This window comes from Pseudorca crassidens, chromosome 7 (genome assembly GCF_039906515.1).
Source record: "Pseudorca crassidens isolate mPseCra1 chromosome 7, mPseCra1.hap1, whole genome shotgun sequence".
Lineage (NCBI taxonomy): Eukaryota > Metazoa > Chordata > Mammalia > Artiodactyla > Delphinidae > Pseudorca > Pseudorca crassidens.
This window is the reverse complement of record NC_090302.1, coordinates 101,399,692-101,422,015: the sequence shown is the minus strand read 5'-3', so window position 1 is coordinate 101,422,015 and position 22,324 is coordinate 101,399,692. Positions and strand designations below refer to the sequence as shown.

General features: G+C 48.5%; 1 protein-coding gene across 4 annotated transcripts in view; it reads right to left on the bottom strand.

The window, feature by feature from the left end:
• Positions 1–6,350, bottom strand: part of SLC25A37 (solute carrier family 25 member 37) — a 44,064-nt gene extending 37,714 nt beyond the window's left edge. The window contains exon 1 of one of the 4 annotated variants that reach the window (XM_067745170.1): positions 6,210–6,350. Coding sequence is in view for 1 of the 4 variants with exons in the window: in XM_067745167.1 (XP_067601268.1) it covers positions 5,686–5,904 (219 nt within the window). In the remaining 3 variants the exon portion in view is untranslated. Of the gene's footprint in view, positions 1–5,685; positions 6,039–6,209 lie in introns of those variants that run through there. The other 3 variants (XM_067745167.1, XM_067745168.1, XM_067745169.1) reach the window with 3 other exon arrangements.
• Between the last annotated feature and the right edge of the window lie 15,974 nt (positions 6,351–22,324).

Sequence of the window (22,324 nt, the reverse complement as noted above, 5' to 3'; positions counted from 1 at the left end):
GAGCTTGAGGGCAGGTTTGCAGTTAAAGAGACAGTGATCGGATGCAAGCCTCCTATGAAAAAGGACGGCAGCAAACATTCCAGGTGGAGGCTGGGAGGGGAGGGCAGACTGTCGGAGAAGCAGAACTCAATGAAGATTAAAAACAAAAAGAAAACTCTCTGAGAAGGAAAGTACCCCTTGGGTACCAGGGGAGATATGAAAAGAGCCAGTTCTGGGGTTCAAGAGGGACTACCAAAGGCTTCCTTGAACACAAGCAAGCCAGTTCATCCAGTGGGTCAGGGAAAGTCAGAAGGGGTCCAGAACCCAAGCCTGTGAAAGAAGAAAAGTGGGACTCAAGTCTGGAGATTGGTCACCGCCCCCAAGAGCGGTGGGACAAAAGTCCTCTTCAATGAAAGGGCCACAGATGGCTAAAAGGTGCCCAACGGAAACCAGGAAACTATGGAAGGCCTACTCCACAGAGCCACGCCCTCCCTTCCACATGACACGCCCCCCCACTTCATGTGCACACCCCTGTATGGCTTAAACAATGTAATTGAATCCCCCCAATTAGCCCCAAGTGCCTCCCGCTGTTAAAAAGCTGAGGCCGCCTTGACTGCCAACTGCCCCTATAATCCTAGGGGCTCCCCTCCAAGCCCTTTGCTCTAGCCTCCCTCTCCCCCACTTCTGGGCAGAGGGGGCCCGCAGCCGGCCGGAAAGTGGCCACATGGGGACCAAGTGCTGATCTGGGACCGCCTGAGATCCCTTTCCCACTCCTCCAGCAGACCCCAGCCCTGGGCATCAGCACGCGGCCTGGGTGTTCATGACAGACAACCGGACAGAAGTTCAAGAGGACTCCTCGCTGGACTCCACGCCACTCCGAAATCCACCTTTTAGAAAAGCGCCTCCCGCTGAAGGAGGACGGAAAAGAAGGGAGGGGCGGGATCTCTAGGAGACAGGAAAGATCACTATAATTTTGTTGCAAGAACGAGAGCAATTTGGGATTTCACGCCCTTTCGAAGCAGAATGGCATCTACTGGACGGTACTTGGTTTCGAAAGCACTGGAGTGGGTGGGAGGGACACTGGCAGCTGCCTTCGCCCCCTGCCCCCCACCTCCCCAGAGGACCCTAGCAGTCAGCTTGCACTGCTGGGACCAGGAAGGATGAGCAAAGTCAGAAGTGGAGGAATGCAGAGCCTCCTGGCACCTGCCTGGCTCGCTGCTGCTGCTCGGAGCTCAGCAGGGCCGGCGACAGAAACCCCCTAGGCCAAGCGAGGTTTCTAACTGGCCCGGCAGCCACCAGCTCCTAGAGAGAAGGCTGAGCCTTAACCCACTCGGCCGGCAGTCAGTGCCCTGCCATCGGGCTGCACCCTGGCGGGGAAGGAGGGCTTCCCCCAGCAGAGCTTGAGGACTGAGTTTCCCTGACGAGCAAAACAAAAGAAGGGCTGTGAAAGGGTCAGCGGAAGTTCCCTCGCTTCAAATCTTTCCTGTTTCCTTCTGCCCCGGCTTTCGCCACCGCAGGACTCAGCATGGTCTGCGAGCGGTGTGCCTAATCTGGTTGGAATTTCCTCCTCCACCCACCTGGCATTCTCCCCACAGCCCTGAGCGCTCCCGATCAGGGGTTCTCACATCCACCCCAAGTGCTGGTCTAGGCGACCACGCCACTGGCCCCTCTGGAGCACCAGGGAGAGGCTCACGGTAGAGGGGCTGCAAAGCCCCAGTTGGAAAGGAGCAAGTCGTGGCTACCCTTTGGCGAGAGCCCTACGGAGGCCCCTCGCTCGCTCCCCTGGGACCAGTACGGGGTCCCAGCAGCCTGGCCCTTTATGGATGAGTGAGTACTCATATGCCACCAGCGCGGGGACAAGTGACAGAGGAAGACACAGGAAAGAGGAGAAAAGTTGCCCAAAGTCTTCCAAACACCCACTTAATAATCACAGGCTGTTGACTGCTGGAGCTCAAGAGGCACTAGTGATTATGAGGTTCAGTGTTTTTCAGACGTTTTTGTCCATAATCCCCAGCCAGAAGTGCACTTTACACAGCCACTCGGGGAACACACACACACACACACACCCAAGCAGAATTTCATGGAGCGACACTGCTCCTTACCGCATGCCACACGTGCCCGTGTTTTGTACTCGCACCAATCTGGCTTTTTAAAAATGTTGCTCCCGGGACTTCCCTGGTGGCGCAGTGGTTAAGAATCCGCCTGCCAATGCACGAGACACCGGTTGGAGCCCTGGTCCACGAAGATCCCACATGCCTCAGAGCAACTAAGCCCATGCACCACAACTACTGAGCCTGCGCTCTAGAGCCCGCGAGCCACAACTACTGAGCCCGCGAGCCACAACTACTGAAGCCCATGTGCCGCAACGACTGAAGCCCGCACGCCTAGAGCCCATGCTGCGCAACAAGAGAAGCCACCGCAACGAGAAGCCTGTGTACCGCAACGAAGAGTAGCCCCCGCTCACAGCAACTAGAGAAAGCCCACACGCAGCAACGAAGACCCAATACAGCCCAAAATTAATTAATTAAAAAAAAATGTTGCTCCCACTGATGGGTCACCACCCAGTTTGAAAAATGCAGATCATTAAGGTGACATGGTGGGGGGGATGGGACTTCATGGGAAAATGTATGTAATGTTACAGTGGGAAGCATTAGCAAGGCTGACCTATTTGCACTTAATGACCCAACCTAACAGCTCGCTGGGCTCAGAAATGAAAGTGACCACCCCTGAGCACCATGGTTCACACTATCTAGGAGAGAAAAACTGGAAAAAGCAGGCCCATCCAACACTCTCACTGAACTTTACAAGAACAGGTTAAAACTGTGTGCCTTATAAAATCAAAGAAAACTTTTTTTTTCCCTTTCAAGATACAACTTACATTGATTTGGCTTCAGGTATAATAACTTTTTGAAATTTCAAGAACGTAAAGAGGACGAGTGGGGGCTTCGCTGGTGGCGCAGTGGTTGAGAGTCCGCCTGCCGATGCAGGGGACACGCGTTCGTGCCCCGGTCCGGGAAGATCCCACATACCGCAGAGCGGCTGGGCCCGTGAGCCATGGCCGCTGAGCCTGCGCGTCCGGAGCCCGTGCTCCGCAACGGGAGAGGCCACAACAGTGAGAGGCCCGTGTACCACAAAAAAAAAAAAAAAAAAAAAAAAAAAAGAGGACGAGTGTTCTGTGTTCATAGAAAGGGGGACAGGTTAAAAATGGGAAATGCTGAACTGGTCCACAGCCTCCGTTTTACTAGTGACAAAACTAAGACACAGAACAGTGCCTAAGGCATGAAACAAGTTAGGGGCCGGGCTTGAACCCCAGCCCAGGGCTCCTGATTCAATTACTCACAGTCTTCATCTTCCCAAATATTTAAGAAGAACACAGTGAAGGTCTCCCCAAGTAGAGCATTCCCGTGACTGAAGCATATCTCATGTTGGACACATGACAACCATGCTGGTCTTGGCACACGTTGGCACTCTGCCACAGCCTCACTGGGGTCACACAGCGGGGCTCATACCACTTAACTCTGTGCCTTTCATCCCTGCTGCAAAGTGAAAAGAGTAATCCAAGAAACTTGTAGCCAAAAAACAAGAGGGGCTTTAAAGCCAAACCTGCATGCTCAAAACCAGAAGAACCCCTAAGGGTCATTATTCAGAGCTAGGATTATAATCGCAGAACCAAGAAAACCTTCCTGGTTAGTTAACCCAAGCCTTCATTTTACAGTCAAGCCCCACAGAATGACTTGCCTAGGACAGTAAGACCAGCTCCTTCGATCATACACACCACGTTAACCTGGTCACAGGTGAAAACCAACCGCTACGGAAAGTAATACTAAGTACACAGTGACAAATGGATCAAAACAGACCAGCGTCCATGGGGCAGAAGGAGGGGCAGGGAGGAAACTAAACACAGATCACAACATTTAAACACGTGAGATTAATGCCTCTTCAGAGTGTCACAGGGAGCTCAAAAGGCACGACTGACTATTCCTAATCCTAAAGATAAGCTAAAATGATGCCCTGAACCAAACTCACAGCAGAGGCCAAGGGCCTCAGAAGTGGTACAGGTCCTTGGAACATTCATCTCCACGACCCAGTGGGTCTGGTGCCTGCTCAAATAACATCTCCCTGCTCCTAACTTTCCCACACTCTGTCCAAGGCCCCTGAGACAACAACTTCAAACATGGGGAATGTTATTGCATGTGAGGGATTCTTTCCTACACAAATGCCACCTGGTATCTGTCCAGGGTCTTTCCTGGAGCAGCTTCGGAAACCTAAAAGACAAGATCTCCCTGTGGCCTCTGTAACCGTGGCAGGCAAGGACCATTCCCTTAATTCCCCACTGGGATGTCGGAGGGAGAGAAGGGGTGATGGCTCAGTCCCAGCAGCACAATATAAGACTTGGGCTCACCTTACTGCCAATGCCCATGGTCTTCTCTCCGGACCCGTGTCTGTCCAGCCCCTGACTGCCAGCTCTGAGAGCTGCCCAGGGCAGGGAAAACCCTCTGCATTAGACATTCTGGCCTTCACGCCACTCACATGGGGCCAGCATCAGCAACAAGATACAGATGCTAACTGGGGAACTCTGCAGGGCCTGCCTTCCAAGATAACTGCCACCCGGAGAGGTCCCCAAATCTCCCAAAACACACTGAGGCTGGAGTCGGAGGATACAGTGGCTCATGAGCCCGGGCAGGCTAATCTGTTCACCTCTCTGTGCCACGGTTCCTTCATCTGTTAATCCCCAGGGTTGCTGTGTGTTTTAGATGAGTTCTGCCCACAAAAGTGCGATGTGTCAGTACTAGTATTATTCCCCCTCAGCACTCTATCCCCTAGCCATTCGGTATCCTGAACAGGCTGACTGAGGTCAACTCAGGCAAAATCCGCCTGGCTAAAACTGCCGCCTTACAGAAATGCATTTAAAACTACCCGGGAAGTACCGGGCCAACTGACCCTCTATTACACAAACCGTAAGAAAGGCTGTATAGCACACGCTCTCTCTGCCTGCCCGCCTCCCTGCAACAAAATGAGAAGGCAAATGTCACTGCAAGTCTTACTGCCTCTCAGCGGCTCGACAGCCGGAGGGCGGGTGGCCGGGCCGGCCGGCCGGACCGGGGACACGTTCCTCGGCGCGAGCGTGGTTAGCGCTCCCGGCGGCGGGTCCCTCCGGGACAGCGCACGTGTGGGCAGCCTCGGCCACCTGGCACCGGCCGGCGGACGCCGCTCGCCACGGCTTGGACACCGGGAGCGCCAGCTGGAGCCGCAACGACCCGGGACCGCAAACTCTCCGATCGCGTGGCCAGACAGTGGTAAGACTGTGCAAAGCTGCACTGGCCGCCTCCCTCGGGAACCCCGCCGCCACCACCGAGGCCAGCGGCGCTCGCCACTCCTCCTCGCCGGCCGCAGCGCCGCCAGCAGCCCGGGCCGGGAACTCGGCGGGAGCGGCGGAGCGGGGCGCCGGCTGGGGCACCCTCGTGGGCGCGGGGGGTGCCCCCAGGGCCCAGGCGCACAGCGGAAGGAGCTGCGCAGCGCGCTCCTCGGCGCCCCGGCTACGCGCGCCAACTCCCGGTGAGACCCAGGAGACCCGGGGCGCCGCGGCCCCGAGGAGAGCGCGGTTTCGGAGAGCTGCATCCAGGCTGCTCCTGCGCGGGATGCAAACGCACGCGCGCGCGCTCTCCTCTCCGCTCGCTCCGTCCCTAAAGTCCCCTCGCGCCTCACCTTCACTGAGTCTACCGGGTACATGACCGAGTGCTCCAGGATCCCGGCCATCGCTCCGGCTGTCATGTGGATGGATAAGGAGACGCTGGTCGGCAGGTTCTCATAGTCCTCCGACCCGGTGTCCTTGCAGCCGCCGCCGCCGCCGCCGCCATCTCGGCTGTCCCCATCCATCCTGCGCCCTCCAGCCTGGCTCCCTACGCCGCCGCAGCGTAGCTCCATCCGCCGGCTCCGCTGGGCGCGGGAGGCTGCAGGAGGCGGGCGGGGAGGGGGAGGGGGCGAAAAACTTCACTTCTTTAAAGTGGGAACCACCTCCCGGGTGCTGCGGCGCCTGACGCCATGGCGGGCTGGGGTGGAGCAGAGGGGCACCAATCACTGGGAAAGTAGAGGCCGGCCGCGGCCGCACCATTGGTGTGCGGGACAGTGGGGACCCGCCTCCCAGTGTGACGTCACTGCCCAGTGCAAATTTCCAAGCTACCGGATGGGGGCGAAAGGAGACGTTGGGGTGTCCCGGGAAGTTGTCTTACCTCCTGTTGGGGTGGTGCTGCCTGGTTTGGGGCAGTCGCTGGGGAGGGTCAGCCGGACCGTAGGGATTGGGCAATGCTTGAGGCTGGAGGGAGATTCGGAGCAGCGGAAAATCTGCCCCCAGAGCCGGGGATTTTGCAAACAGTATTGCTCAGCAAGCTTTGGCATTCCTCAGGCCTGGAGGGGGGAAGTTGCTGCGAACGTCATTTATGGAGCAGTTATGGTGGCTGGAGGAGGGGAGGGGTGGAGGCACACGTGGAGGTGGAGTGGAATTCTAGAATTGAGGACCCACTGCGCGATATGAGGGGTGCACCTCCTTTTGTGCAGCTCGAGAGCATGTCCCGTGGAGGGAACAAAGTGAAAACTCAAGATGCTGTGCCAGGCTGCTTCGTTGAGGAGAACGGCCACTTACTCGAATTTTTCTGTCTCACTGAAAACACATAATACATAGAGCAAAACTTGTGCCTCCTTATTCTCACCAAGAGGCTAAATCCACCCTGCCCTGGACCGGGCAATAAGTAGTCACCAGGATGGAGCCCTTCTGAGTAGGCGCCTTCAGCACGTTTTCCTGGGGCTGGAGGGACTTTAGAAGCCTGGTCTCACAGTAGGGTGCAAAGTGGCCAAGAGAGTGAAATCGTGCAGGATTGCATCTGCCTATCTTTAAAGACTCTGGTCTTCTCGATCTTAAACTCATCCCAAGCTATCTTCTTAAATAAAGTGTAACCCAGACTGTTTTATTTTAACCTAAATAATATTGTCTTTCTCCATCTGGGGGAAGGGGGAGTAATCAAAAAGTAGGGGGAGTAACCTGCCTGTTTATCTAAGGCTCCCTGAAAGCATGGCATCTGCACATCTAAATGTGCATGTTCTGGGCTTAAGATTTGGCTGGAGCTGATCAACTTTTACTGCACCTTATCCAAAGAAGGCTTCTCTGGTCAGAAAAGCTGTGCCTTGAGATATGACAAGGTGCAGGAGACCCTGAAGATGCTGCACACCCTCTTTGGCCTCACCCTGGTCCCAAGATTTGGGTCATAACAACCCAGGCAGCTCTCTGGGATTTGAGATTCAGTGATGTCAATAGAGTCTTCATAGCCAAGGGCACCATTTCCCCAATTTTGGTAGCTGCCAAAAGTTGCTCCCAAGACCGGTGCTAAGGATGGGCTAGGTAGAAACACGCTCTGTATTTAGTAATTGCTGGAGAACAATTTAGTAATTGCTTTTGCCAGAGGTGATTTTGAAGAAACGTTGGTCAAAACCTGTTGATACTCGTGTAAAAATGGATACCCTTTAACCAGTACATATTAACTCATCGTCCCACTTCAGGGAATGTGACACAACTGTCTGAATATGCATGACGCTCTTCAAAGCATTATTCATAGTAATAAATAATTGGAAACAACCAAAATGTTCAACTAGAGAACATTGGCCGAGCAAATTATGATACCTGTATTCATGAAATATTATGGGGCCATTAAAATTGTGGCTACGCAACGACATGGGAAATAATTATGATGCAATGTTATGTGAAAAAACAAAACAAAATTCTATGAACATTACATTCACAAAGATGTAAATATGCAGAGGAAAAGAGTGAAGTGGTTATTGTGATAGTGACATAGGATTAGAGGTATTTTTACTATATTTTTCAGACAAACAATGCTTGTATTGTTTCTATAATTGAAAAAAATGGAAAGAATGAAAATGGATCATTCTTTTTCGGATCTAATCTCCCAACGGATGAGAAACCCCCTGAACTCTGCAATGGTGATAGTGGTGGAGAAAAGTAAGCTTGTGGATGGTTAAGAGGACTCTTGGCACTTGTGAACATGCCCATAATCTTCAGGTACCTAAGACTTTTTTTAAATTTCATTAAACAAACGTTAAGCCAGAAGCATTTAGAAAATCTTTGGAATATTTATTTTGAATATTCAATATTTTTTCTCACCAATATATATGGTGGTTTGGCCCTCAGCGTCCACCTTAAACTTCTCCTTGTACTGTAGTGACCAGAAAATTTGAAACCACATTTCTCAGACTCCTTTGCAACTAGGAGTCTAGATATAATTTATATTCTGCCAGTTAGGTGAACTAGGGAGATCTGGGAAGTGGAAAGCAGATAGAGACCACCTTCCTGCTGCTTTGAAGTTATACGCTGCCTAGTGAAATCATAGGGTTAGGAGCAGTTGGGGTGGGCAGTGGCTTGCCTGTTACAATAGCATTGCAGGGTCTGGACACCAAGTTCATGAATGTTGAGAGGCAATTGTGGCAGTGGGAGTGGCAGCAGGGATGGTGGCAGCACCATAGCTTCCACAGGTGGCCTTCACCTTTGAGGATGTGGTGGAGGTTCCCTTGGGAAGCCAATTTGGAGGTGTGGGTCTGAGAATCATCTCTGGAGTCCCCGCCTAGGTTTCAGCTCTTCCTTCCCATCCAACAATATTCTGTATAGTAGCAAATGGGCATCATAATGAAGGAGGCTTCCCTAGATGTCAGAATGCAGCAGCCAGACGTGGTCTTAGATCTCTGAGGAAGGCCTGCTTGCAAGGAGGGGTGAGACCCCAGACACCATAACCCAGTGCTTTGACCACACTGCCAACAAGGAGGCAGCACTGGAAGGACCCAGGAGCAGAACGGAGATCCTGCCCTGTGGGGTAAACCAGGAGACTCAGAATGACTTGCTGGTTCCAGCCGAGTCTTACATAAAGTTCCCGAATGTTGAAGTTCTGAAGACATCATCATGCTGCTTTAGCCCAGCTGGGAGTCAAGCTCCGCCTAGAAACGGGAAGTTACAGAGGGTGTAGGGGGAAGAGCACTTGAGTTGGAGTCATGGACCTGTTCAAGCCCAGATTGCACCATTTAGCAGCTATGTGGCTCTGGCCCTTTTGGTTGGCATGCTTCCTCACCTGCTTACCATGGGCACTGCCACTTAACACATGGTGAATGAAATACAGAAAAAAATAGAATAGAAGCTCGTGGTGAAGTATATATAATTTGGGGGTGTTGGGAGGAAAGAGGACAGAAAGGAGTTAAGAGTATAGAGTTAAGAGGTCCAGGCTTCCTCCAAAATCCTACCTTTTTCACAATAATTACTTAAACCCTGGCATCCACCTGCCCACCCATGCAACACACAGATATATTAACACCCTACCCAGAATTTAGCCAATGCTGTGTCTCCCCCTGGAGCCCCAGAATTCCTCTAACAGAAGGGAGGCCCGGACCATGGAGGGACTGCAGCTGGTGTGATGTCTCCTAGATCATCGTGTGCTGGGTACCAGGTGGGGTGTGCATTTTGCCTTTGTTTTTCACAATGTGAACTCCTCCACATCTGCGTTATCTTTAAGTCAAGTGTATACGTTGGAAGGGCTGCGCGGGCCTCTAGACATACAGGGTGTCTCCCTCATGTACACATCTGACCCTATAATCCCAGAACTTCTTGCTTTCCTAAAGACAGCACTGTGTTCCCTAAAGGCTCTATCTGTGATTCATCCTTAGGGATGAGTCCCTCCTTGAGACAGAAGAAATGGAGGCCAAAAGCTAGCCTCCCTCCAGAGCCCCCCATCAAATAAGGAAGGGATGGGGGGGGTGGGCCACCAGGCACAGAGAAGGCAGAGCTGCCTCAGTTTACGGGGCTTCCTTTTATGAAAGGTGGTGACAAGAGAGGGTCCGAGCTGGTAGTTTAATCAGCGGGTTGAGAGAGGAGTGTTGCCCAGCTCTGCCTCCCAGAAGCCTGCCGGGCTCGCACTGCTGCAGACTCTGCTGCTGAGTCCCTTGTGATAGGGCTGGGCCCCCCTGCTGTGCGACAGCCACCCCCCACCCTGACTCCTGTCCTGTGGATGCGTGTGCTATCCTCCATGGCAGCTGCCCCCTGCACTTTCACAGATGAGACCCAACGATGCCAGCCATACCCTCCTCACATCAGGGTCTCTGCACTGCGGTCATTCCCACTCTCACTCAAGAACCCATCACCTAGCAGATGTCTCAAGGCCCCAGAGGTGGACGGAATGGGTAGCAGAGGAGCCCTGAGGCCCCAGTGGAGGCCAAGCAGTGGCTGAATTGTGGGTAGGGTGTGCCACATCTGTGTGTTTGCATGGGTGACCTTGGGCCATCCGTAGCCACCCACCAAAAGAGCTTGCATCTGTCATCTTTCCCTTTCCTCACCTTTTTCCACAAATATACTCAATCCTCCATAGCCTAATAAAATCCCTCTTCCCTGTTCCCCGCCTTAAGCTATTGCCCTATTTCTCTCCTCCATTCTGAAGCCCCAGAAAGAATGATCGCCCCTGGCCATCCCTCCTTACAAGGCATTCACTCCTGAAGCCTTCCCGTGGTTTCTAACTCCTGCACTTTTTTTTTAATAACATCTTTATTGGAGTATAATTGCTTTACAATGGTGTGTTAGTTTCTGCTTTATAACAAAGTGACTCAGCTATACATATACAAGTACCCCCATATCTCTTCCCTCTTGCGTCTCCCTCCCTCCCACCCTCCCTATCCCAGCCCTCTATGTGGTCACAAAACACCGAGCTGATCTCCCTGTGCTATGCGGCTGCTTCCCACCAGCTATTTATTTTACGTTTGGTAGTGTGTATATGTCCATGCCGCTCTCTCGCTTTGTCCCAGCTTACCCTTCCCCCTCCCCATGTCCTCAAGTCCATTCTCTAGTAGGTCTGTGTCTTTATTCCCGTCTTACCCCTAAGTTCTTCACTCCTGCACTTTTTGAAAGGAGCTCTTGAAAAGGTCACCAATGATCTCACTGCCGGATCAGCCCGCCTCTCCTGGCAGGAACCTCTGAAGCCCGCCTCCTCAGGAATTCCTCCCTCACTTCCGCTCTCTTCCTGCCCTTCAGGCAGCACCCTGTGCCTCCTCGGCCTCTCCTTCCTCCTGACGGTCTGTCCTCAGAGCTCCTTTCTTCTCTTCCCTTTGGTCCTCGCTTCCATTCCCACGTTCCCGTTCCCAGCCCAGGCTCTGTTTTCAATCCTGACCACTCCTCTGCACTCCAGCCCCATATGTTCTCATGCCTCTCAGCTCCATGTGAAGCTCAGATGGTAGATCAGTGTCCCAGGGCTGCTGTCACAAAACACCACAAACGGGCAGCTTGAAACGACAGCAGTATATTCTCTCACGGCTCTGGAGGCTAGAAGTTCAAGATCAAGGTGTTGGCAGGGCCATGCCCCCTCCAAAGGCTCTAAGGGAGGATCCTTCCTTGCCCCTTCCTAGCTTCTGGCGGCTCCCCTGCAATCCTCGACGTTCCTTGGCACCTGTCATTGGATTACGCCAGGATGACTTCATCTTAGCTTGATTATATTTGCAAAGATATTTCTAAATAAGGGCACAGGTTCCGAGCAGACATGAATATTGGAGGGAAACTGTTGAGCTCAAGACGGGGGTGGGTGGTGGTGGTGAGAGGCTAGAGCTGCAGGCTGTCGCGGGAAAAGCCCAGGTTCCAGTCCTGACTCATATCCTTTGCCTGCGTCCCTTTATCTTCAAAAGGAAGAGTTGGACCCAGTGTTGTGCCTTCCAGCTCTATCTGTCCAATCTAAAACTGAATTCATAATCTTTCCTCCTAGTTGACAACTCCTTCTCAGGCTACTTTTTCCTGTATCTTACCTCTGTTTTACCAGGCAACCGACTGGCAAGTTTACAGTCATTCCTGGCTTCTCTCTTCTTCTCTCAGATCCTGTCAGCCATGGGGAGATTCAGGCCTCTGAGAGAGTGTCACTTATAGCTACGGCGACTGTGTAATTTATCTTCCAAACTGGGATGCTTTTTGAGAGTGACAAGGGACACTGGTGAGAATTACACCAGGACAGAGGTAGAAACTGAGACCGTCCTGGGGAAACTAGGATATGGTCGTCCTACTTATAGCCTACCCTTGCCTTCCATGCCCCACCTGTCACAGGTACTCATTTCTCAGCTCAGATGGTTCCCCTTCCAGGAAGTCTTCTCTGACCCTCAGGAAGTGAGCTGAACCCTGTCACTCTTTCACGCCTCCTTCCTGGCTCTCCCAACCTTCTATTTATTATTATAGTTATGTTGCCTCAAGTTCTTTGAGGATGTAAATTGAGTAAATGATCAATATTTATTACAGTAGTAAGAGTTTCCTTCAAAGGAGCTCCATATTCCTATATAATAACATTAAAATGCTACAGACATTCATGAGTTCCAGGAAATTAAACCATGTTGCACCATAGCTCCTGAGGCTCCGAGCACAGACGGTGGAGAAGAGAGATAAAAGGGACATTTTCTTTTCTTCCAAAGTATTGATACATGTCACAAACACTAAAACAGGGTGCTACTTTTCTTGGGAGCATGGAGTTGCAAAGCCTGAGAAGTGGAAGAGACCTAGAACATGATATAGTCTATAATCCCATCTCACAGGTGACCAAAGAGGTCCAAGAGGTAAAGTGACTTGTCCACAGACACAGAAGTGGATAGTGGAAGAACTGGGATAAAAACCCAGGTGTTCCATTCAGTACTTTTTCAATTCACCCACCTTTGAAATAACCCTAGAGACTGATAAGACTCCTTTATTGCGGTCATTAGTCTTATCTCAGATGCCTTCTCTGTAAAAACCAATAGTCATCGATGCTCGCTCTGGCCGGGTTCCCCTGACATAGCACATTAGCACACGCCCGCATTTGCCAGATTCCGCAGGTGAGTTTCACCCTGAGCCTTACCATCATTGAGAACGTGTTGATCACAATCCTCTAGGCAGCATAGCTGCCATATTTCCAACCATTCTATGCTGAGCATAGAAGATGCGCTCTTTAGGAGAATGGAGATGATATTCCCCCTGCCTGGAATGTCCAGTGCCCGCTCTTCCCATGGACAGATTCTTTTTTTTATTTTTAACATCTTTATTGGAGTATAATTGCTTTACAGTGGTGTGTTAGTTTCTGCTGTATAACAAAGTGAGTCAGCTATGCATATACATACATCCCCATGTCTCCTCCCTCTTGCATCTCCCTCCCACCCTCCCTATCCCACCCCTCTAGGTGGTCACACAGCACCGAGCTGATCTCCCTGTGCTATGCAGCTGCTTCCCACTAGCTATCGGATTTACATTTGGTAGTATATGTAAGTCCATGGATAGATTCTTGTCTTTCAAGTACCAGCTTTAATGTCACTTCCTCAGAGAGAACAAATTAAACCAGTACCACAATCACTTTTTAAAAAAAAGTATAGCACCCATTACTTTCTTAATTTATCTTTGTTTGTTTTTTTGTTTGTTTGTTCTTCCTCTTGCACTCTCTCTCTCTCTCTCTCTCTCTCTCTCTCTCTCTCTCTGTGTGTGTGTTTCTATCACACAGAGTAAGTTTCAAGGAAACAGACATTGGGTGTCACATCTTCACAGCTCTGTCCCTGTGCCTAGAACCGTGCTGGCACAGAGTAGGCTACGAATGAATAAATGCAAATGAATAAATAAAATGTGCCCTCCTCCAGGAAGCCTTCCCTGACCCAGGCAGCCCACACACATCTTTCTCCACTGAACTTCTCTAGGATGTGTGTACTACCTCACCCACATGACATTTACCATTTACTTCCTTGTACTGTAGTTTGTTTCAGGACATACCTTCGTCCCCCATCTAGACCCTAAGCCCTGGAGAGGCGAATCTCTGGTTTATGCTCCTTTGTAGGCCCAGAACCTAGCACAGATTCCTGCACATAACAGGAGAGCAACAGGTATGTGTTTAATCGATTGAGGAGGAAGCAGAGCATAGCAGAAAAGATGAACTTTGAACTCAGACGTCCTGACTTACCACTCACTATCTAGCTGTGTGTCCTTTGAAAAATTACTTAGCATCTCTGAGTCTAGTTTCTCAATTATAAAACGGGCACATTAATTCCTACATTACAGGATTAAAAAAGAAAATATATATAGCACTCTATATATGTATATGTATTTATGTCTTCAGAAATGTCATTTCCCCGTTAGTGTTTGACAAATGTTTTTAGCTCTTACAGTAGCCATGGACATTTTTCATAGCACGCTGATCTTCACCAAAGATTTTCTGTCTCTTAATCAGCAGTTGATTCTGCTTTTTAAGTGTTCTTTTTATTTTTCAAAAATGCAAGTCTGTAACATTTTTATCAAAATGTTTTGATAAATGCAAGTATATAAAATCAGGACATGAACACTACTTGCTACAGTTAACAGATTTCCTTTCCATATTATCATAAAAAGGACCAATTCACATTCTCACCATTTGCTTCACATTCACAAAAGTCACTTCAAGAGCTATAGCCATCTCTCAAAACTGATCAGTTTGGTGCAAGTAAAGCATGTTTCTTTTAAAAGGCTATGCGCTTGCCCAGGTGTGAGGTTATTACAATGTAGCACATTTATACAGGTGGAAATACAGAGAGGCTGCTCTGTCCTTTAATCACCTGTCCTATGACAGCAGAGTCCTAACTTAATCTCCATGTCTCTTCATTCCCAGAAGTTTGGTGGCCAAGTCATACTAAATAGTGGCAACTTGTAGACCTCTGGAAAGTTTTCGAGCACTTTCTCATATCTTATCTCATTTGATTCTTAGGGCTGTTACTACAGAGTTAGATGGAGAAATGCAGGCCATGTTATATTATTTTATGGTTGGATTGATTTGTAAGCTGTACTACCCAAGGAGGTTGATTAATGGGGCCAATACCAGCAAGGGAGGTGTCACACAGTACCCTGTCCTCGACCAAGTTCAATTCAACTATTTTTTTTAATCAACTACTGGAAAAAGTCATGGAATGCAAACTTATCAACCTCTTGGAAGATGCAATACTAGGAGTAGCTTTACAGAAGGCTAAAAGTCAAGGTTGTTTTTTTAAATCTCTAAAAACATATTGATAAAATTGTGCCCTTAAATCCTGAACCTTACGGACAAGCAAGGCAGGACAGGCCCTCTTGAACTGGTAAGACTTCGCATGATGCTGTAGTTGCCCATCAGCTTGGGACAAGCTCCAGCTCCCAGGACGTTTTTCCTGGCTCTCTTCACTTGGACGGCCACTGTTTGTCCTTCCAGTCCCCAGTTAGATGCCACTTCCTCTGGGAAGCATCCTGACTTCACGGGTTTGCTTCTAGTTGTTCAAGTCAAAAGCCCTGGATTCATCCCAAAATGCTAATTGTCGCTCACATAGAACATATGATCTATCAAGAATCATGCCAGGGGCTTCCCTGGTGGCGCAGTGGTCGAGAGTCCGCTTGCCAATGCAGGGGACATGGGTTCGTGCCCCGGTCCGGGAAGATCCCACATGCCGCGGAGCGGCTGGGCCCATGAGCCATGGCCGCTGAGCCTGCGCATCCGGAGCCTGTGCTCCGCAACGGGAAAGGCCACAACAGTGACAGGCCCGCGTACCGCAAAAAAAAAAGAATCATGCCAGCTCTGCCTCTAATAGACAGTAGAGTTGTAGTTATTAATGTACAATCTAATTTTTATTATTTATTTGTATTTATTATGTTTTTGTCCATCTCCCACCAGTAGAATGTAAGCTCCCCAGGAGAGAGATCTTTGTCTTGTTCACAGCTACTTCCCAGAATCAACAATAGTACCTAACACTGGTAGGAACCCAGTAAGTATTTATTTTTGTTTTTTAAAAACAATTTTTGTTTATTTATTTTTTGCGGTACGCGGGCCTCTCACTGTTGTGGCCTCTCCCGTTGCGGGCCTCTCACAGGCTCCGGACGCGCAGGCTCAGCGGCCATGGCTCACGGGCCCAGCCGCTCCGCGACATGTGGGATCTTTCCGGACCGGGGCACGAACCCGTGTCCCCTGCATCCGCAGGCGGACTCTCAACCACTGCACCACCAGGGAAGCCCATCAATTTATTTTATTGATGTATAGTTGATTTACAATGCTGTAAATCAACAATGCTGTGTTAGTTCCTGGTGTACAGCAAAGTGATTGTCATACATATATATAATAGTTTGCGTCTGCTAATCCCAAACTCCCAATCCATCCTTCCCCCATGGCCCCTTGGCAACCACCAGTCTGTTCTCTATGTCTGTGAGTCTGTTTCTGTTTTGTAAATAAGTTCATTTGTGTCATGTTTTAGATTCCACATATAAGTGATATCATACAGTATTTGTCTTTCTCTTTCTGACTTACCTCACTTAGTATGATAATCTCTAGGTGTATCCATGCTGCTGCAAATGGCGTTATCTCATTCTTTTTCTATGGCTGAGTAGTATTCCGTTGTACATATGTACTACGTCTTCTTTATCCATTCCTCTGTCAATGGACATTTAGGTTGCTTCCATGTCTGGGCTATTGTAAATAGTGCTGCTATGAACAGAGGGGTGCACGTATCTTTCCAAATTATAGTTTTGTCCAGATAAATGCCCAGGAATGGGATTGCTGGATCATATGGAAACTCTATTTTTAGTTTTCTGAGGAAGCTCCATACTGTTCTCCATAGTGGCTGCACCAATACGAATTTATTTTTAATGAATGACTGAGTGAATAAGTGAGGGTAAGTTAGGTGTCTCCCTGCTGTGCCCCCATCTCACTCTGCAATCCTCTCCTCATAAGACTTTATACACTGTAGTGTAATTGGGGTTTCTTTCTACTTAAAAACATATCTTTTAATTACATGTTTGCCCATGAATAAATTCTGGTTGTCATGTAATGGTTTGCTTGTCCAACCATTTCGCTAGACTGGGAACCACAAAGAGCCCATAGCTGGTCTTCCTGGCTGCCTGCCTGCCCCCAGCACCTGGCACAGTGCCCTGCGCAGAGAAATAGCGCATTTGTTGATTGCCACGCCTTCTTCTCATGTTTGACGGGCACTAATTCATGTAACCTCCACAGCCATCCAATGAGGCAGGTTCTACCATTATTATTATTTTATAGATAAGGAAACAAGGCCCTGAGAAGTTGAGGCCCAATGGCACACAGTAAGGGATGGATCTCAGATTCTGACCTAGGAGGTCTGGCCCCCGAGCTCAAGCCCTAAACTGCTAACTGAATTGCCTCACCTTACGAGGCACCCAATAAAACGTGTTCAATAGAGGCATCAGTGAAATATGGCTGCCCCCCAGAAAAGGCAATGCATTCTTAGGCTGTGTGAGTAGGGTCAAGGTAAGGGAGGTTAGTTCCAGGGTCCAGTACAAATCAGCTCAGTTTAGGATGATTCCTTGTGAACAGGAGATCAGCAAGTTGAAGTGGGTCTAAAGATTTAAACCACGATGGCAAAGGGTCTGGAAATTATGAAATACTGCTTAGCCTTTGAGGAGTTGCTGGTTCACATCCAGGGATTCTTGTGGGAAGGAGGCCAGTCTGATGCTCTGGCCCAAGGGCAGAGCTGGGCAGATGGGTTTAAGTCACAGGAAGGCACAATTCAGCTCACTTGGTGGAGGAACTGATGGTTGGAGACATTCAAAACCATCCATCAGCGGATAAATGGATAAACAAAAGGTTGTGTGCATGTACAATAGAATATTATACAGCCTTTAAAAGGAAAGAAGCTCTGACACATGCTACCACGTGGATGACTCCTGAAGACATCATGCTAAATGAAATAAACCAGACACAAAAGGACAAATCCTGTAGGATTCCCCTTACTTGAGATACCTAGAGTAGTCTAGTTCATAGAGACAGAAAGAACAGTGGTTACCAGGGTCTGGGGAGACAGGGAAATGGGGGGTTATTGTTTAATAGGTACAGTTTTTGTTTGGGATAATGAAAAAGTTCTGGAACTGGGAAGTTTATACAACAACAAGCGAATGTACTTAATGCCACAGAACTGTACACTTAAAAATGGTTAAAATGGTAACATTTATGCTATGTATATTTTATCACAATAAAATAAAATTTAAAAACAAACAAGCAAGTTCTGCCCTGTGAGACAGTGAGGTTCCCTCCATTGGCAGTGAACAAGGGGAGGCCAGATATCAGGGGAAATATAAGGGCATCCTGGAGTTTGGGTGGGAGTTGAACTGGGTGACCTTTAAGATCCCTTTCAGTTTTTAAGCTTTTATTTGTTCTTAACGTTTATTGGGCATCCACTAGGCATGGATTATCTCGTTGACTCTCCATCACTCTGTAAGACAGCACTGTCCTAGTCTCCATCTTACAAACAGTAAATGGAGGCTTAAAGATCTCCAGTCATTTCCTCAAGGCCTCCCCAGTTCTAAGTGTAAAACAGAAAGATAGGAACTCCAGAGAAAGCACTATGCTACAGCACAAAGATTGCACCAAGGAGGAAACCTAGAGTGTTGGTGACTTCTATGAGGTCATGCTGAGCTAGCATCTGGGCCCAGGTCTTCCACTAACTCCATGCTGACTCCGCACTCTTCCTCCTCCACCGTGGGGCATCAAATGCCCCCCATGGACATTCCTGTTAGGTCCCAGAAGGTGCTAAGCTGTCCTCAGGAAGGCACATCCTCAAACAGCTTCTGAGGATGTTAAGAAGGCCAGGATGTCCTATGAGAGGCATAAAGCCTGAACCAACATTAGCTGTATCATTACTATCCTTTCAGGGTCAAGTTCCCTGATTAACAAGCGGGTCACCACGTTAATTCCATCATGATTTCCCATGTCACACACAACCTCTGCGTTTCCTCACTTAAAAGGTTATTGAAAATGATGGTTTGAGAACACAACCTCTTCCATAGACTCAACACCCGTTTTAATTTTATGAACATTGCACTTTGTGTTCAAGATGGTCTTTAAATGCTTTGAAGCAGAGTCTAGACCAGCACTGCCCAATAGAAATACAACGCATGCCACAAATGTAATTTTAAATTTTCTGGTTGCCACATTAATAATGTTGAAAAAAAAATGTTGAAAGAAACGGGGAAAATTAATGTTAATAATATATTTTGTTTATTCCAACTTATTCAAAATAATTATGATGAGATATTTTACATTCTTCTTTCATACTGTCTTTGAAATTGGTGTATGCTTCATACTCACGGTGCATCTCAGTTTAGACCAGCCACGCTTCAAATGCTTCATGAAGCTAGTGACTACCACGCTGGACGATGCACGTCTAGTTTCTTTTGTTTAAGGAGCTGGATGGTAAAAAGTAAAGAGAAACAAGGCCATGTTTTGAAGGGAGCTGGATCTAGTGAGGGTTTTATTTAGTATGGGATGCATACATGTCGACTCCAGGGGATATAGAGGGGAGAGCCTGAAGGTGGAAGCAAGAGGAAGTTAAAAGCGTCCAGGAAGACGCTGGATGGAAGGGAGGAAGGAGGAAAGAGTGTGAAGGCAGGACAGGGGCAAACTTTGAGGTTGATGCTGGTTGGGTTCCTCTTCCATAATTACAGGAATACTTTGGACATACTGCAGATTTGGTTCCAGGTTACCACAATAAAGCAAGTATTGCAATAAAGCGAGTCACATGAATTTTTTTGGTTTCCTAGTGCATATAAAAGTTACGTTCACAGGGGGAGGGATAAATTGGGAGATTGGGATTGACATATACACACTACTATATATAAGATAGATAACCAAGAAGGACCTACTGTATAGCACAGGGAACTCTACTCAATACTCTGTAATGGCTTATTTGGGAAAAGAATCTAAAAAAGAGTGGATATATGTATATGTATAACTGATTCACTTTGCTGTACACCTGAAACTAACGCGCTGTAAATCAACTATACTCCAATAAAAATTTAACAAAAAGTAAAAAATAAAAGTCATGTTTACACTATGCTGTAGTCTATTAAGTACGCAATAGCATTAGGCCAAAAAAAAGTACACATTTTCATTTAAAAATACTTTATTAGTAAAACATGCTAACCATCATCTGACAATGCAGGGTTGCCACAAACGTTCGATTTGTAAAAAACGCAGTTATCTGCGAAACATAATAAAGCAAAGTTCAGCAAAGCGAGGTATGCCTGTATTTTAAATCATTTTACTCTTTTATGATTCCCTATTTCCTCCTCTCCACCCCAGCTCTCCTTGATTTACCCAGTTGCCATCATTGTGATAACACGAGCACAGAGCTGAGACTCAGATCCCCTATAAGCCCAGGTGCCATTGCTCAGCTGTATGACTCAGCAAATTAACCTCCCCTGTGGCTTCAATTCCTCCTCTGTGTAATGAGGCGCTGGGATTATTTAGGTATTCATTCAGTCTGTCAGGCCGTCAGTCAACGAACATCAAGTGCCCGCGAGCACTGACCATGGTCCTATGTGCTCTCTGATCGTCACTTCCTTCTTTTTTTTTTTTTTTCTGTATGCGGGCCTCTCACTGTTGTGGCCTCTCCCGTTGTGGAGCACAGGCTCCGGACGCACAGGCTCAGCGGCCATGGCTCACGGGCCCAGCCGCTCCGCGGCATGTGGGATCTTCCCGGACCGGGGCACGAACCCGTGTCCCCTGCATCGGCAGGCGTACTCTCAACCACTGCGCCACCAGGGAAGCCCCGTCACCTCCTTCTGATTCTACTGTTTTCTATTCCTCTTGACTTCCGGGTGGTGCTTTGATTGTTGCCATGTGCTGGATCTCACGGGCTGAACATTTCTATTCCTAAATGAAACCAGAGCTCCTCAGGCAGTGCAGACAGTCCCCACTAGTGAATTCCTCAGTAGTAATGGCCTTCTTAGCTGACATTGGAGGTTTCCACCGTCATCCATCTAAGCTCTTTGTAATATACCCATGGCGCTGAGAGGGGTAGGGGTAGAAAGGTAAAAGAAAAATCCCTAAACTGATCTTCTATCTAGAAATCTGATTTATAATTGCTGTCAGTTAGTACTTGGGGGCCTACAGAACGATAACCCTCACCACTTTGGCAATGAGGGAAATTTAGCTTTCTTCTGAGTGTGTCGCAAGTCTGCACACAGTACATCAGAGGTGGGCTGTCACCTGAAAGAGAGAAGAGGACGTCCAGGTTCCTAAAATCTGACTGATAAGGGATTGAAAGTAACAATATTTCAATTAAAGAAAAACAAAGAGTGGACATTGAAGGCATTCTGCTAAATGAAATAGAAAAAGACAAATGCGGTATGATCTCATTTAGATGTGGAATCTAAGAAAACCTAACTCATAGAAAAAGAGAACAGATTTGTGGTTCCTGGAGGTGGGGGAGAGGGGAATTGGAGGAAGGGGATCAAAAGGTACAAACTTCCAGTTATGAGATAAATAAGTCCTGGGTATGTGATGTAAAACATGACGACGACAGTTAACACTGCTGTGTGGTATACTTGAAAGTTGCTTTTTTTTTTTTTTTTTTTTGCGGTACGCGGGCCTCTCACTGCTGTGGCCTCTCCCGTTGCAGAGCACAGGCTCCGGACGCACAGGCCCAGCGGCCATGGCTCACGGGCCTAGCCGCTCCGCGGCATGTGGAATCTTCCCGGACCGGGGCACGAACCCGTGTCCCCTGCATCGGCAGGCGGACTCTCAACCAGAAAGTTGCTAAGAGATAGATCCTAAAAGTTCCCATCACGAGGAAAAGAAGTTTTGTAACCGTATGAGGTGATGGATGTTAACTAAACTTATTGTGGTTACCTTCTCACAACATATGTACCTCATTATGCGTACACCTTACACTCATACAGTGTTTATGTCAATTATATCTCCATAAAACTGGGGGATGGGGGAAAAGAATGGGCTGGTCAGAAATGGTCTTGAAATCTGGAAGTAAAAGGAGCGTCACAGATGGAAACCTCAGCGACACCTGTCTGTGTAGAGATGAAGAAAGATGCAGCCTCTGCAAAGCCTCAGTGGCCCCTCCTATGACAGCCTGCCTGATGCCAGGACACACAGGGGCCGTGAGTGCTGATGGCAGGGCTGTATTTCTGTGCCTTTGGCTGAATGGCTGTATAAAGCCCTGTTACTTATCTTGTTACCATGAAACGTCTGATTCTCCTAGTTCCCCTGGTTCTGGCTCTCTGCCCACCAGGTCACCATCTGGTCACCTGTGGTTTGCAGGAGGGTTGTCGCACAGAGAGGGGACATGTGAGGCCCCAGCACATTTATTTCTCTCTGTGATTCCTGGGTAACTTGGCATTCCAGTTCCACATATTAATCTTGGGACTCTGATAAATACGAATCAGCCCCTGAGAAATCAGAATACTCTCAAGGCGCCAACAAAAGCGGGTTTCTGAGTCTAGAAGTCTACCCTGGACCATGGTTCAGTCACCATGGTGTCAATGAATGACACTCAGCAAGAAGTGGCCATA